Genomic DNA, 12,993 nt, shown 5'->3' on the forward strand with positions numbered 1-12,993 from the left:
ATCTATAGAGCAGACATACAGCTTACGTATGAACAAAATCTCTGCGTAGGTCTCCCCGAACATTTTTATATGCATAGTCATTCATCTAAGTAGCCTGATTAATGTACTGGCTTCATTCTCGAAGATGAACCAAAGGTGGCACCACAAATTCATTTTTCAGTGCTAACGAAATAATGCAATAAGAAACAGTTGATTTTATTACAGACAAGAGTACAAACCTCCTCCTACACCCTAGGGAGGCGGCCCAGGTATGTACTCCCAGGTTATATTTCACTTGATCTGGTACTGGGAAAAGCAGGATCCAGAAACACGCATAAACAAAATCAGCACATAATTCCCTCAGATTCCTCTCATACGCAGGAGGCAAACAGTGTGAGATAAGGCTTCACCGTGCTGTTTGCTGCCTGGGGACCGACCCGGTGCTCGGATGCCGGCCGCTCCCCTGGAGCTCACCCTAAGACAATTATAACGCACTTCTGAAGATGACTTCAAAGACTGGCCCAGCTGGGCAAGGTAGTCCAGAAGGTTCTTCTGCTGCCTGAACCTCCCCTGCTGAAATACAGTCTGCCAGAGGTCACTCTGCTCCTCGCAAGCCAACACCTTAGTTATAACTATTATCACTTGCATTTTCTATTTTCAGAACATCTTCCTCCTTTGACACTGATCAGGTAAATTAAGTATAAAAAACTTTTGGCTTTTGGTAGACCACCACATCGCATAATGAAGATTTTCACTGTGCTTAGCGATGACTGGTGGGTGAAATACTGTTCTCTCAGGAAAAACATTCCCCCATCAACTTACGCCTTCAGATATATCACACAGAAAAAAAAAAAGCAAGTCCACAGTGAGCAGGACCTTTCAACATCCTTGATGAGAACCCAAAGACTTGACGGCCAGGTACAAATTCCTGGGTGAGCCTGAACTACTGAAGGCAGATTATGAATCACCAACTGATAGTCCAAGAGCCAGGAACTTTGTGTCTTCCCGAAACAAAGAGACACATTACAGTATAATTCAGATTGAGGAACAACCAGGCAGGAGGTTTCAATCTCCTGCTGTTTTGTCGGTCAGTCAATCGAACAAAAAAAAAAAAAAATTAAAAAAATTGTAGAGCTGCTAAGGAAACCTTCACAAGAGTGAAAAAGTAACGGGGTCACTCAACTTTCGACACCTGCACCCCCCCCTTTAACACACCTTCTTCCTGGGCATGCAGTGTAGATATAGATAAGATTAATTTTTATAAGGCCTACTCCAAGGAAGAATTTTAAAAGTCCATATTGTAAAACACTGTCACGCCCTACCACCTCTGACTGCAACGTCAAAATGAAGATTTATGTGCTCATAGCTTCCAGCCTTGGCCACGGGCAGCGTCACATCCCGCTTGCCCGCTCGCCCATGGTGAGACAGAGTGGGAAAGCCTACCTTGTGGAGTCTGACGAAGGTTTCATGTGGCCTTGGCTGCTCTCCTCCCAGACGCTGTTTGCCAGCTCGTTCCCGATAGAAGACATCACCTTGATGAGCTCTATGGGCCAGTCATCCAGGTCGAGCGAGCGGACCCGGGAGAGGTGTGTGCCAAGGTTGCGGTGTATACCTGAGCATTCAATACATATGAGGGCTCCCAGATTCAAGCTGGCCCAGTCGGGGTCTACAGAAAAAGGGACACAAGCAATTAGTACAACGAAAAACCTAACAAAACTTTCTAGTTAATATTTGTGGATAAAGATTAGGGCCCCAGGGGGGAAAAAATGCAGGCGTCCCGTTCAAAAGCGCAGTTGGAAGGTCTCACAGAAGGGTCAATTTTGCGCCGTGGAGATGCTAACACTCCTGAGAAACCCTCAAGGAGTTAAAAAAAAAAAAAATAAAATATTGTGGAGGGGGGAGTCACAAAAGATGCATCATTCCACCTTCAGTCAAAACAAAAACATGAATTAGAGAGAAAAGAAGAAACAAAGAAAATATAACCGCAGTGGCAGGCAGCTGACGAGGAAGTAGTGGAGAAAGCCCCTCCTTGGGAATGCAGAGCCACTCATAGCCAATTACAGGGGAAAAAGGAGGAAAAAAAAAAAAAGGGCGACTAGATACAATGTCTCTGTTGCTAACTATATCAACTGCCTTAATAACCATCTATATCATCACCTACATATGGCTTTTACATCTAACACACTATGGGGTATGTTTTCATCTCTGAGATCAGGGAGATAAGTACTCAGATGAAAATGCGATACTCTGAACGGTTCCGGTTTTAGTGTACGAGCCAGAAGGATTCCACTGACACACACACACACACACACACAAATAACCCTGCAAACGGTAAGGCTGTGCCAAACCTGACAAAAGCCGGGAAATTCAAAGTCATCTCCCAAGATGCTCACGTTTTTTTGTCGCTGTCCCGTGTTATTTAAATCTGGATTTTTATGAGTCTCCCTCTTTCCAACAAACACTCATTTTAACAAATGCAATGAAAGGCATATGGGAGGAATTTTTGGTGGCTTTTTTTTCTACCCCCTGCTGTCAGATCTTTTCTTCTCGCCTTACCCTGGGCCTCCCAAAGAACTAGTAGGCTATCGCGAAAGCCAAGCAGGAAAATGGTGATTAATCGAGAGGGCAGGCAATTTTTATTCAAATCTAAATAAAATTTAAAGCCGACAGAAAATGATTTTCCAGTGTCCCCTTCCATTCGGGGAGATTTCATCCAGAGATTCATACCTACTTTATGTAACCCAAACCCAGAAAGTTATTTTTGGCAGGTGAAATACATGGAAACAAAAAGTTTCCTAGTTCTTTGCCACGTCACATTTGATCAAAAAATATGAAAGGAAAGCAGATAATATTAACTGCAAAGTCCCACATTTCACTGAAGGCACTGACTGACATTTTTCAGTCGGTCGTTAGAAATCTAAAAATATCCCCAACAAGAAAAATCCCCCACGTAATTTCACTTGAGCAGAAAAACACATCTTTTGTTTAAAAAGTTCTTGTCCGTACCAAGTCTTATACTAGGAATATACAGCATTTCAGATCTCCAAAAAATAAGGTGAGATGAAACTCCTTCCATGCTTTCCAAGTCCTTGGTAAAACAACCATAGCAAACTCATTTCCTGCATTTTTCTTCAGGTCCCCTCCATCAGTGGTGAGACACTTTCAGTGTCTTGCCAGTGGGGGAACCAGTAGTATATTTGAAACTCACTAAAAATCCCCAAATACCAAGTTGTCAGTAAAAGCTTAAACAGGGCAGATAATAATTTAAAATTTGCAAACTGTGCCTTGGAATGAAATCTCTGTTCACGACCTGCAAAGGCCAGGGTCATCTTCACAAAAATAAGAAGTGCAAAGAGCTCAAAGAAGCGTGAGCAAAAATACTGATTAATATTTTCCCAATTATTCTAACAGAACCGATGTTAAGAATCTGACCTCCCTACCAAATACCTCTGCGTAACTTGAAGCCTAACTGAATAAATTTTGTAAATATTCACTGACTTCCAACTGACAGTGCTGGCGCAATTGAAGGTGTCCACCAAAGCGATAACCAAGAAGTTACATGGAATTTTGTCAAGGTGGCATTTTAAAATTCAATAGTCTGATAACACACGGCTGAGTTTGAAGGTGGGAAACTAGGAAAGGCAAGTGTCGAACTTACTATAGACATCCAGTGAAAAAAAATAGACTTAGTAACCACTGGATAATGCGGAGCAATACAAGGCTCAATAAGGAGCTCGGACAAGTGCCATTGCTCGATGGATTCTGGGAAAAAACCTGACATAACACCACTGATGACATCTGTTTTAGTGTATGCACGTGAAAAATTGTTCTCAAAAGGAGGTACAGTATATGACAGAAGTCCCTACCCACCGATAATAAAGGCAAGTTGCTCACAGATGGCCCGGATTTCAATTTGTTGCTCCTACCTGCATCTTCCTCTTCTCATATGTAGTTGAGCGCTTTTTAAATCTCAGGCCTGAAATTCGTTACGACTGATTTCTACTGAGAAGAACCGCACATGCTTAGTAAGCCAGAACTATTCAAGCTGTTTTTTTTTCCTTTTCCTTTTTTTTTTCAGATGATCAAAAATCAGCTCACTTTTCCTGCTGATGCTAAGAGTAATTCTGAATGGGAGGATGCTCAGAATACTTACAAGCATGTGGTAGGCTCTTCTCCATAATGCATAGACCCAAATTTGATGGTAAAAGAAGGAAAAAGCCCATTCAATGCAGCTATAGGTGCTATAAAGCTAGTTTCCTTTCTGTGTTTTACTTACAACTTGTTAAACAAAATATGACCTTTTAAACATCACTGAACAGTCCCAGATTACAATTTTCAGCTGCCCATATTCTTAAAGGTGCTTTGCTCTCTCCTTCTCTAATAACCTCCTCCCCACTTTGCCTTGCACCTCCATCAGATCGATCATTTGAAGGTGAAAGCTCTTGGAAGAGCTCTTTTAGGGGAATAAGCCCTCCTTGCCATCTCCTTCATCGCTTTGGACGTGAGCTTGCTGGTGAAAGGCAACCATGGCAAATCACGCTAAGTCCTGATGAGTTCAGCACGTGCAAGGCAGTGCTGGGCTGAGTGGGAGGAGCAGAAAAGCCAGAGAAAGAAGGAGATGCAGGGGGTGAAGACACCTTGCAAGGAGTTGCAGCAAAAGAGAGAAAAGTTTACATCTTTTCTGTTCCTTAAAAGTTTGTTTTTTTTTTTCCTATTCTGAACATAAAATTGAATCTTGTGACGGGTCTGATAGGCTTCCCAGGGCCACCCAAACTCTTACTTCAGTGTTTGGCTCTCAAATATAAAATGCACCATAGCCAGTTATTAGACACCTGGACTGGAAAACTCACGATGAGATTCTCTCTCTAAGCCCTCCCTGTTTTCTTCTACAACGGAAAAGACCTGATATTCCATGCTCTCCAGATATCTTGAAAAAGTGACATGTATTTCTCCTCTCATCTGCTCTTTAAGGGGTGAGACTGGAAGAGCTAAAATCCTTCGGGGGCAGGAATTTGTCTGGGTTTGCCTAATGCAATTTCATCATCTTCAGCGCCTTCTCCAGACAGAAGTCAGCACTGGGACTTCAATGCTCTGGGAAAAGGCAACATCAGTTTCCATCTGAAACATGAAATAAGACCTTCTCAGGCAAAAACTCCAGCACCTAAAGAGCCTCGTCTACTGCTCTGCGATGGGACGCTTAAAAAAAGGACTTAAAAACTTAAGTCTGAGACTTCCAACGGGCCAGAAGGCTGGTGGCACACAGATGCTGCTGGTACCACTGCTGCTGATTAACATACAACAAGGCAGAAATCCCCTGGTGAAACAAAGTGCTGTGATGAAGTGCTAAAAAGGCAAAGAGCTCCAGAAAGAGGAAGAATGAGACTTCTGAAGTGGAAGATTGATGGCTCTTGAATAGAGCGGAGGGACAGCAACATCTCATATTCCTTTGCTCCCAAACATCTGGCTTTGTGAAGATGCAAACTACGTAAGCTTTCCACAGGAGCGCTGGTGTTTGTGATGCTAAACGCTCTGGGGGTAAGGACTTGCCCATGCAAGGCAGAAAGGGAGAGAAGGAAATAAAGCAAAGCCTGGCAGAAAAAGCAGCAGGCTGAGGCTCACCTCACGTGCATGTTTACATTTTAAGATACATTGCTTTGGAAATACCGCAAATTTTTCAAAAGAAAAGACAGGGGCCTGAAAATTAGGAAGGCCAAATGGCAAGAAGAGTCAAAGAAGGTTTAAATCAACTACAAGAATACAAACAATTAAGGTTCCAGCTGAGATTCCCAAATCAACCCCCCTGTCCCCCAAAATGCTACACAACGAAGCACTGAGTGTTGCCAAAAAGGGCAGTCCCACTCTGCCCTCTCAGCAACATGTTCTTGGCACATCCCTTCTGCTGGCACTGTGCACGCGTGGCCAGCTTGACCCATGAAGCAATCTGGATGAAAAACAACCTGGCTGATGGAGGGGGGAGAAAAAAAGCGCTGCTTTCTTGCAAAATCATTTTCCTGATGAAACATCTAGCTTGGCTGCATAAATACTGGGGTATGTGCAAGACCGGGGAGAGAAACACACACCTTAGGGACGGCGTGGGCTCCGGAACGGATCATGGATCCATTGAAAGGACACGGGTGGGTGTGGGAAGTTGTCTGCAGGGATTGCGCCTTCCCACTCTGCCTGGGTGACCACAGAGGGACTGGGAAAATGCCACCCACGGCCCTACAGACAGACTGGAGCAGAAATCAGTAATGCTCCCACGGCAGTCTGCTCACAGACGGCAGCCAGGACTTCAAATGAGCTAAATATACATCTAGGTCACTTGAAGACTCCATCCTTCTCATATACAGCACGGCATGTTATATGCCTTTTACTTGAACTGTATCAAATCTGAATGACTACCAGGTCAATAAGAAAGAACAGTAACAAATAAGAGACGCTTTGGGCTGCATATGGTAAAATACCAGCCAAAACAACATTTTTCCTGGTTTATCACCTGCTGGATTACTAGCCAGTGGAACGTAAAGACCTTAATTTATTCATGTTGCTATTATTTCTCTCTGTCTGTGAAAAGTCCCTGTGAAATCTCTCTTTGGGATGTCCCTCCAGCAGGTCAACAAGGTGGTTTGACAGCATCCCAGTCCTGGGGCTCAAAGCCCAGTCCAGCCAGGGCTCCCAATCCCAAACAGGGCAGCTGCCTTTGCTCTTGATCCACCTCCTACGGACGGAATACAAATATCTGACAGTTTTCAAAAGAAGCAATTAAAACCAGTCTGCATGTGAAGCACATTTTGACAGTACAAAAAAACCTTTTTGATTTTAAATGGCTCTTAATGCGCCTTCCCTTCCCCTTCACGCCTTCCAAGGAGGAGGCAGGGGATGACAGGTTGGTTTGGCGGGTGACTGAATGAAGAAGATTGCTAAATACACAGATAGCAAATTAGTCATGCAAAAGCACTTGAACTTCCAAACGAACATTCATTTTAAAGTTAACTGGGATGTTAGAATGGCTTAGACCAGTAGCCAAAATCCTGAACAGCAAGTCTTAAAAAAAAAAATTATACCCAAAGAAAAATAAATGAATATTTTTCCATTTTAAGCACATATAAAAAAATCACAGGAAAAGTTCTGACTTTCAAATATCAAAGAAATAAAAATGCACGAGTTCTCTCAATCCTTCTGCTTCTACAACTAATTGCTTAGAGCAAGAGTACTTCCTTTTTGTGGCTTTGTTGCAAACCCCTGGAACTAAAGAGCACCAGAATAATGACCTCAGCCGGGGTTAGTGAGGTGAACCACAGCTCAAAGTATTCTCGAGAACACTTTTCTGAACACTAAGTATATGTTTTAAAAAAATAAAAAAAAAGGGAAAGAAACACAAAGAGGAGGAAAAAAAAAATCCCAAATCAGTTTTCTAGTATCCAGATATAATGAGCAATGACTTTGGTTTCTTCTGACAAGTAGCCCTAAAAAAACCAAACCAAAAAAACACCAATCAAGGTCTACCTCTTTGAAAATATTACCATGGCAAATGTGCCCTCTCCAGGCAAAACAGGAGGAAAACAGAAATAACTGATGTCAAACTTCTTCATTTTCTTCAAAGGAAAGTAAAGAAATGCTGACATTTGAAGCAACATGAGAAACAACAAGGGGAAAAAATAGGATGCATCTTTCACAGCATATATTAAGTATGAATTAACCTAAGTCTGATTAAGCAAACTCTATAACGAAGAATAAATGTTCAAACAACATATGGAACATAACACGGAAAAAGACAAAGCCCATGGTGGGCGTTCACCTGAGTCTCGGCCAAGAAGTAGTCTTGGCCAAGAAGGAGAAGAGGTCAACTTTCTGAAGCCAAGCGGCCGTACTTACTCTGTGCTTCACAGTCCACGCAGTGGGAATTGCCTCTGATGTTCCTTATGGACTGAAGGGCCATGGCCTCGTTCTGACTCGTCAGACGGGACTGCATAGATTTAAAGAAATGCATAAGCAACAAATAAAAACCCAATAAAAAGGGTTAGATGATACAACTGTCAGCTGAACGAACGACAAAACCCAAAGCTTAGACCAAGGTTGAATGAACTTGATCAAGGGACCCAAGTCCTTGGTTTGCCTCTCAAGAAATGGTGATCCTTTGGCGTCTCCAAGTACTGCACATCCATGCCAGGCAAGCAGGGACTCCTCTTTCCTCCCATGTTTCTGACAGGTGAGGATTTCTCCCAGGGCTCTCTCCACCCTGCCCAGGAGCTCCCAGTGTTTTGGTAACTCTTGTGCAGAGGAAAACCAAGCTTCAAAATGAACCCTGCTATTCACAAGTAAAGTGGTCACAGTGTAGGTTTACTTCTTAAGATAAATTAGATAAGAATATTATTTTATAAAATCAATTTATTTTATTGATGTTTATGCTTTTGCTAATGAAGACTAAGGGGTGGTTTGCAAAAGCACCTGAAACCTTTTTATCATCAAAAGGTCAGACTTAACCAGAAGGCTCTCCACGATGACCTGCCAATGACCTCTACTCGGACCTGGAGAGATTGTCACAATGTGCAAGTCGTTCAGCTCTACCCAACTAAGAAAGCTGTGAGCTGTACCAAATAACGGACTCTTCCCAATGAATTGACTTAAGCACGATAAGGATCTGGTCTTAAGTATGGCCACGAGGAGATAAGCGCTCCTGATCTATCAGTAGGACATCTACTAAACCTGCCCAACCAACTACACTTTGCTATTCCAGCTAGTTCTTCTGACGTGTTTTGAGACCTCAGTAATACTTGAGACAAAAAAAACAACTGAGTTGAACATATCACCCGAAAAGCTCCTTGTGCACGCATGATCTTATCAACAGATTCTCTCTGTCAAAAGAGTATTTAATATGCACAAAGGCCAATCGTCTCTGTGGGTCCTGCACAGTAAATACTACCAGCCGTTCTTTATCCTCTTTTGTATTAGCATTTTTATATAGGTGTTAGCGTACAAATTTCCTCTATTGAGCTCCCTTAACATACATCCATGAAAGCCAAAAAAGCCGTATAAGGAGTCACTTTTCTCTCAGAAATACATATAAGGAAATAAATACATTTTTTAAACAAAATGGGAAGTGAATTATATTATGATGACGATAATTACTGGTGTCTGATCTGCTCTGGTAGATCAGGGCAATGGAAGCAAGCATTCATTTCAAAATATGAGTCTCCTCCTTGCATTATAAAATCATTAAAGACATCTGTTAGGTGCAAAATGTTAAAAGGATCTATAGGTCTGAACAATTACTCCTCGCTTCTCTCCCTCCGCTACCACTCGACACCTTGCTCTCTAGTAGTGAAGTGTCTGCAAACACAGAGACTCAAGAAGCAGAAGTTCTCTTGCCCTTCCAAAAAGAAGCAACAGCTGAAAAAGTCTCAGGTTTTAATAATTTATTTATTTATTTAGACAGGAAAAGAGAACAAATTACTTCTGTCGTCATATGAAAGCATTGCAAAGTAGAAGGCCTGGGCCTCTTAGACAACATTCATCTTCCCCCAAAGGGCTTTGATGAACTGTTTCTGGGTTTGCTTTCTGTTATATTAGTTAAGGCAGAGAACCATAAAAAATTAATTCAGTAGAATTAAAAAATGTTGTTCATATGCTTTGTAAAGCAGACACGAAAGCAATAGCTTAATTTTGATTTCTGCGATCTGTATTGCTTCATCACGGCAGAATGCTACTGCATATTTACGGTTAGTCCAACCTGAACATTTAGTTAAATTTTGCCATGCAGGAGCTCAGTAGATTTAACTAGAGATTTGACTAGTAACTACGCTGCCTCCTGTGTATTTTTTGCGTCTGCCTCCACTCTTCTCCAAGACGGGCTTTTCCTCAAGGGCTTTCTGCAGACTCACCTGAAATAAACCTAATCTGCAGCAGGGACTACACTACGCAGCTGCTCAGTAGGGAGAGTCCGTGACCTAGCCCCCAGTTTCAGTCGGAATTTTAAGAGCAATACCGAAGGCAAAACAGATAATCCAGGAGCTCCATCAATTCAATTGCTGTAAAAAATAAACTGCGAAACAGGCTACAGCACCAGCTGGCTTGAAATACTGATACGCATGCAGCTCTAACGCTGCTCTGTCGTATGCGTAAGACATGCGCGTCTCCAGGAGCACAGGTTTAAAATTCAGCGTTCTGGATTTTGCTTTCACCTCAATGATCATCCACCTGTTCCTTCTTTCAGTATTACTCCGTGTGCCATACCTTGTTCTTGCTGCTCTCACACGACTGTAAACTGGCCAAGATCTGACTCTCTATGGCTTGCACCCATGCATCTCTTTCTTCGTATGTGGTAGCTTCGAAGTGCCAAGTCTGGCCAGTGAGAGAGACAATGATAAACTCAAAGTTTTCTTCTTGTTCTGAAAAAAACCCAAACAAACATGCAACAGGAAGAAGTGTTAAGTTTAAGGATATCAATAGCTAGGCTCAAACAGTCCTGTTAGATGAGCATTTCTGCAACGTCACAAGCAAATGCAGGTCCGGATGTTTGAGTTTTAAGGTTAGACATATCCAATGTTAGATATATCCAGCTACCCCGTGGCTGCACAATGCATCAGGAAACAACTTGCGGATCTGCTGCTTTTTCTCTCCGAATGTTAGGCGGAGAAATTACTCTTCTGGGTACGTATTCAGTTCCTGTGCACATTGGTGAGTTGGGTATCGAGTCTATACCTTTCTTGAACACTAAGTGGCTAACAAGCGTTACTTAGATTGAAACCTGAGGTGCTAAGAGCTACATCATATAAAAATCAAAGATTGTCACAAAATAACTTAAAAGATGAATGGACTATGAAGAGCTGACAATACAGAAAACGTGACAATTTACCCTCTTCCTTCAAGCAGTTGTTTACACGCACAGATATATTAAAAGTGGGTGCCTACATTTTCTTGTCTACAACATAAATACACTGGGTTACAATACAGGATAAAAATCAGTTCAGCCTATTCAATATTCACGTTTGACACGGGAGATGAGAAAATGATCTGAGAAGCTAGCAGAAAGGGTCAACGAAATATCCTTCGGGCTAACTAGAGTATAAGGACAAGTATTCAGGCCAGAGGACTGCAGCATATGAAAATACCAGCAGAACTGAACTAAACGGACACATAATCTTACTACACATGGGACACCAAAGCCAAATTAAAAAAAAAAAAAATAAAAAAAAAATATCAGGGAAGCTGAAACAGAGCGAGTGGAATTGGGAAGGGCAGGCATGAAGCATGAAAGGAAGAGAATAATAGAGCACAAAGTTCTGGTGAACATCAGCCATAATGGGCTTTAGAAACAGCATTTACATTCGCTTGTCTGCTAATGACTTACTATATATTCAGAGCCATGAAGTTCCTGCGTTACCTTGTCATCCATAAGCATGCAAAGATAAGCGACAAATCCAGCACTAGCTTTAAAGATAGTCCTGTTACTCACTGGAAGTCATTTTCTCAACCTGTGGGACAACTGGTTTTCTTTGATAAACTCCACGCTAGTGAGGGGCCAGTGCCTTAGGCTGCTTTAATGATGTCTCAAAAAATAGCAGAAGGTTACTTTGTACCTTGAGGTGGGAATAAACATGGAGGTGAAGGTTATTTCCAGGTGCATGAGCTGCATGAAGCAGCAGTTTTATTAAAAAAACATAGCGTGTGGGCTAAGTGGGAAAACAAAGATAAGAGAAATGATGCAACTGTACAGCTATAACTACTTTTCGCTTTCGCAACACTGTGTTAAAAACGAACAGGTCGACTCATTATCCAAAACGCTATGATTAAATCACGAAAAAACCCCACATTTATCAAACGGAGCTTTCAAGAGTTTGAGGAAGATGTAAAGAGGAACTACCAGCAGGTCGAGAGAGGTCATCCTCCCCCTCTGCCCTGCCCTGGTGAGGCCGCACCTGGAGTACTGTGTCCAGTTCTGGGCTCCCCGGTTCAAGAGGGACAGGGAACTGCTGGAGAGGGGACAGCAAAGGGCTACGAAGATGATGAGGGGAACTCGAACACCTCTCTTATGAAGAAAGACTGAGGGATTTGGGTCTCTTCAGTATGGAAAAGACGGCTGAGTGGGGACCTTATCAACACTTATAAATACTGAAAGGGTGGGTGTCAGGAGGATGTGGCCAGGCTCTTTTCAGTGGTGCCCGGGGACAGGACAAGAGGTAATGGGCACAAACTTGAGCATAGGAAGTTCCACCTAAACATGAGGAGGAACTTCTTTCCTGTGAGGGTGGCAGAGCCCTGGCACAGGCTGCCCAGAGAGGTGGTGGAGTCTCCGTCTCTGGAGACATTCAAAACCCGCCTGGACGTGTTCCTGTGCCACCTGCTGTGGGTGACCCTGCTCTGGCAGGGGGTTGGACTAGATGATCTCCAGAGGTCCCTGCCAACCCTATGATTCTACGATTCTACTCGACGATAAAGGAAATGATGCTCAGTCCTGTGTGCTGTCTCCCACAAGACAACACAGTTGTGGGCTGCTACTCCAGTAGAAGTGGTATGGCATATGGTCAGTGGGGAGGGTATGGGCATGTCCAGTTATGCATATGTTGATGAAAACAGGGAAGGAAGGTGAAGGAAGAGAACGTGAAAAACCAAATCCCACCTGAAGCAGCCCCCTGTAGAGTCCAATTTAGGAAATTCATCCTTCTTAGGCTTTTCAATGGCTTCTAAGTGATAAAAGTTTGTACTCTTGAAGTCTTACTAAAGGAAGATTTCCAAGTGCTGGTCATTACATGTTCAGAAAATCCGTCTAGGTGAATTACTCGGGGTACGTGGTACTGAGATACGTGTATTGTTACAACGTGCAGTAACACAAAGGCCCTTTTCAGCCCTGCTCCGTTTTCTGCACCTCATGCCCTTCTCCACTCACAGCCCTGCTCCAGGCTGCATCCATTTTTCCCTGCACATTTCTCCCCCCTGACCATACACCCGACCGCTCTGACATAAGCCGAAGGCTTGGGATAAGCCGAAGGAGTTGGCTATCAGAGAAAAGGGTCA

The 12,993-nt window shown here is 42.9% G+C and overlaps 1 protein-coding gene across 10 annotated transcripts in view; it reads right to left on the reverse strand.

Annotated features, from left to right (window-relative positions):
- The window catches only part of AGAP1 (ArfGAP with GTPase domain, ankyrin repeat and PH domain 1), a 380,589-nt gene that overhangs the window by 45,690 nt on the left and 321,906 nt on the right, over positions 1 to 12,993 (reverse strand). For all 10 annotated transcript variants that reach the window (XM_063341692.1, XM_063341691.1, XM_063341694.1 and 7 more), the window contains 3 exons: positions 10,213 to 10,367; positions 7,855 to 7,945; positions 1,423 to 1,645 (listed from right to left, as the gene is read on the reverse strand). In XM_063341692.1, the coding sequence (XP_063197762.1) occupies positions 1,423 to 1,645; positions 7,855 to 7,945; positions 10,213 to 10,367 (469 nt within the window). The remainder of the gene's footprint in view (positions 1 to 1,422; positions 1,646 to 7,854; positions 7,946 to 10,212; positions 10,368 to 12,993) is intronic.

This window comes from Chroicocephalus ridibundus, chromosome 7 (genome assembly GCF_963924245.1).
Source record: "Chroicocephalus ridibundus chromosome 7, bChrRid1.1, whole genome shotgun sequence".
In the NCBI taxonomy this organism is placed as follows: Eukaryota; Metazoa; Chordata; class Aves; order Charadriiformes; family Laridae; genus Chroicocephalus; species Chroicocephalus ridibundus.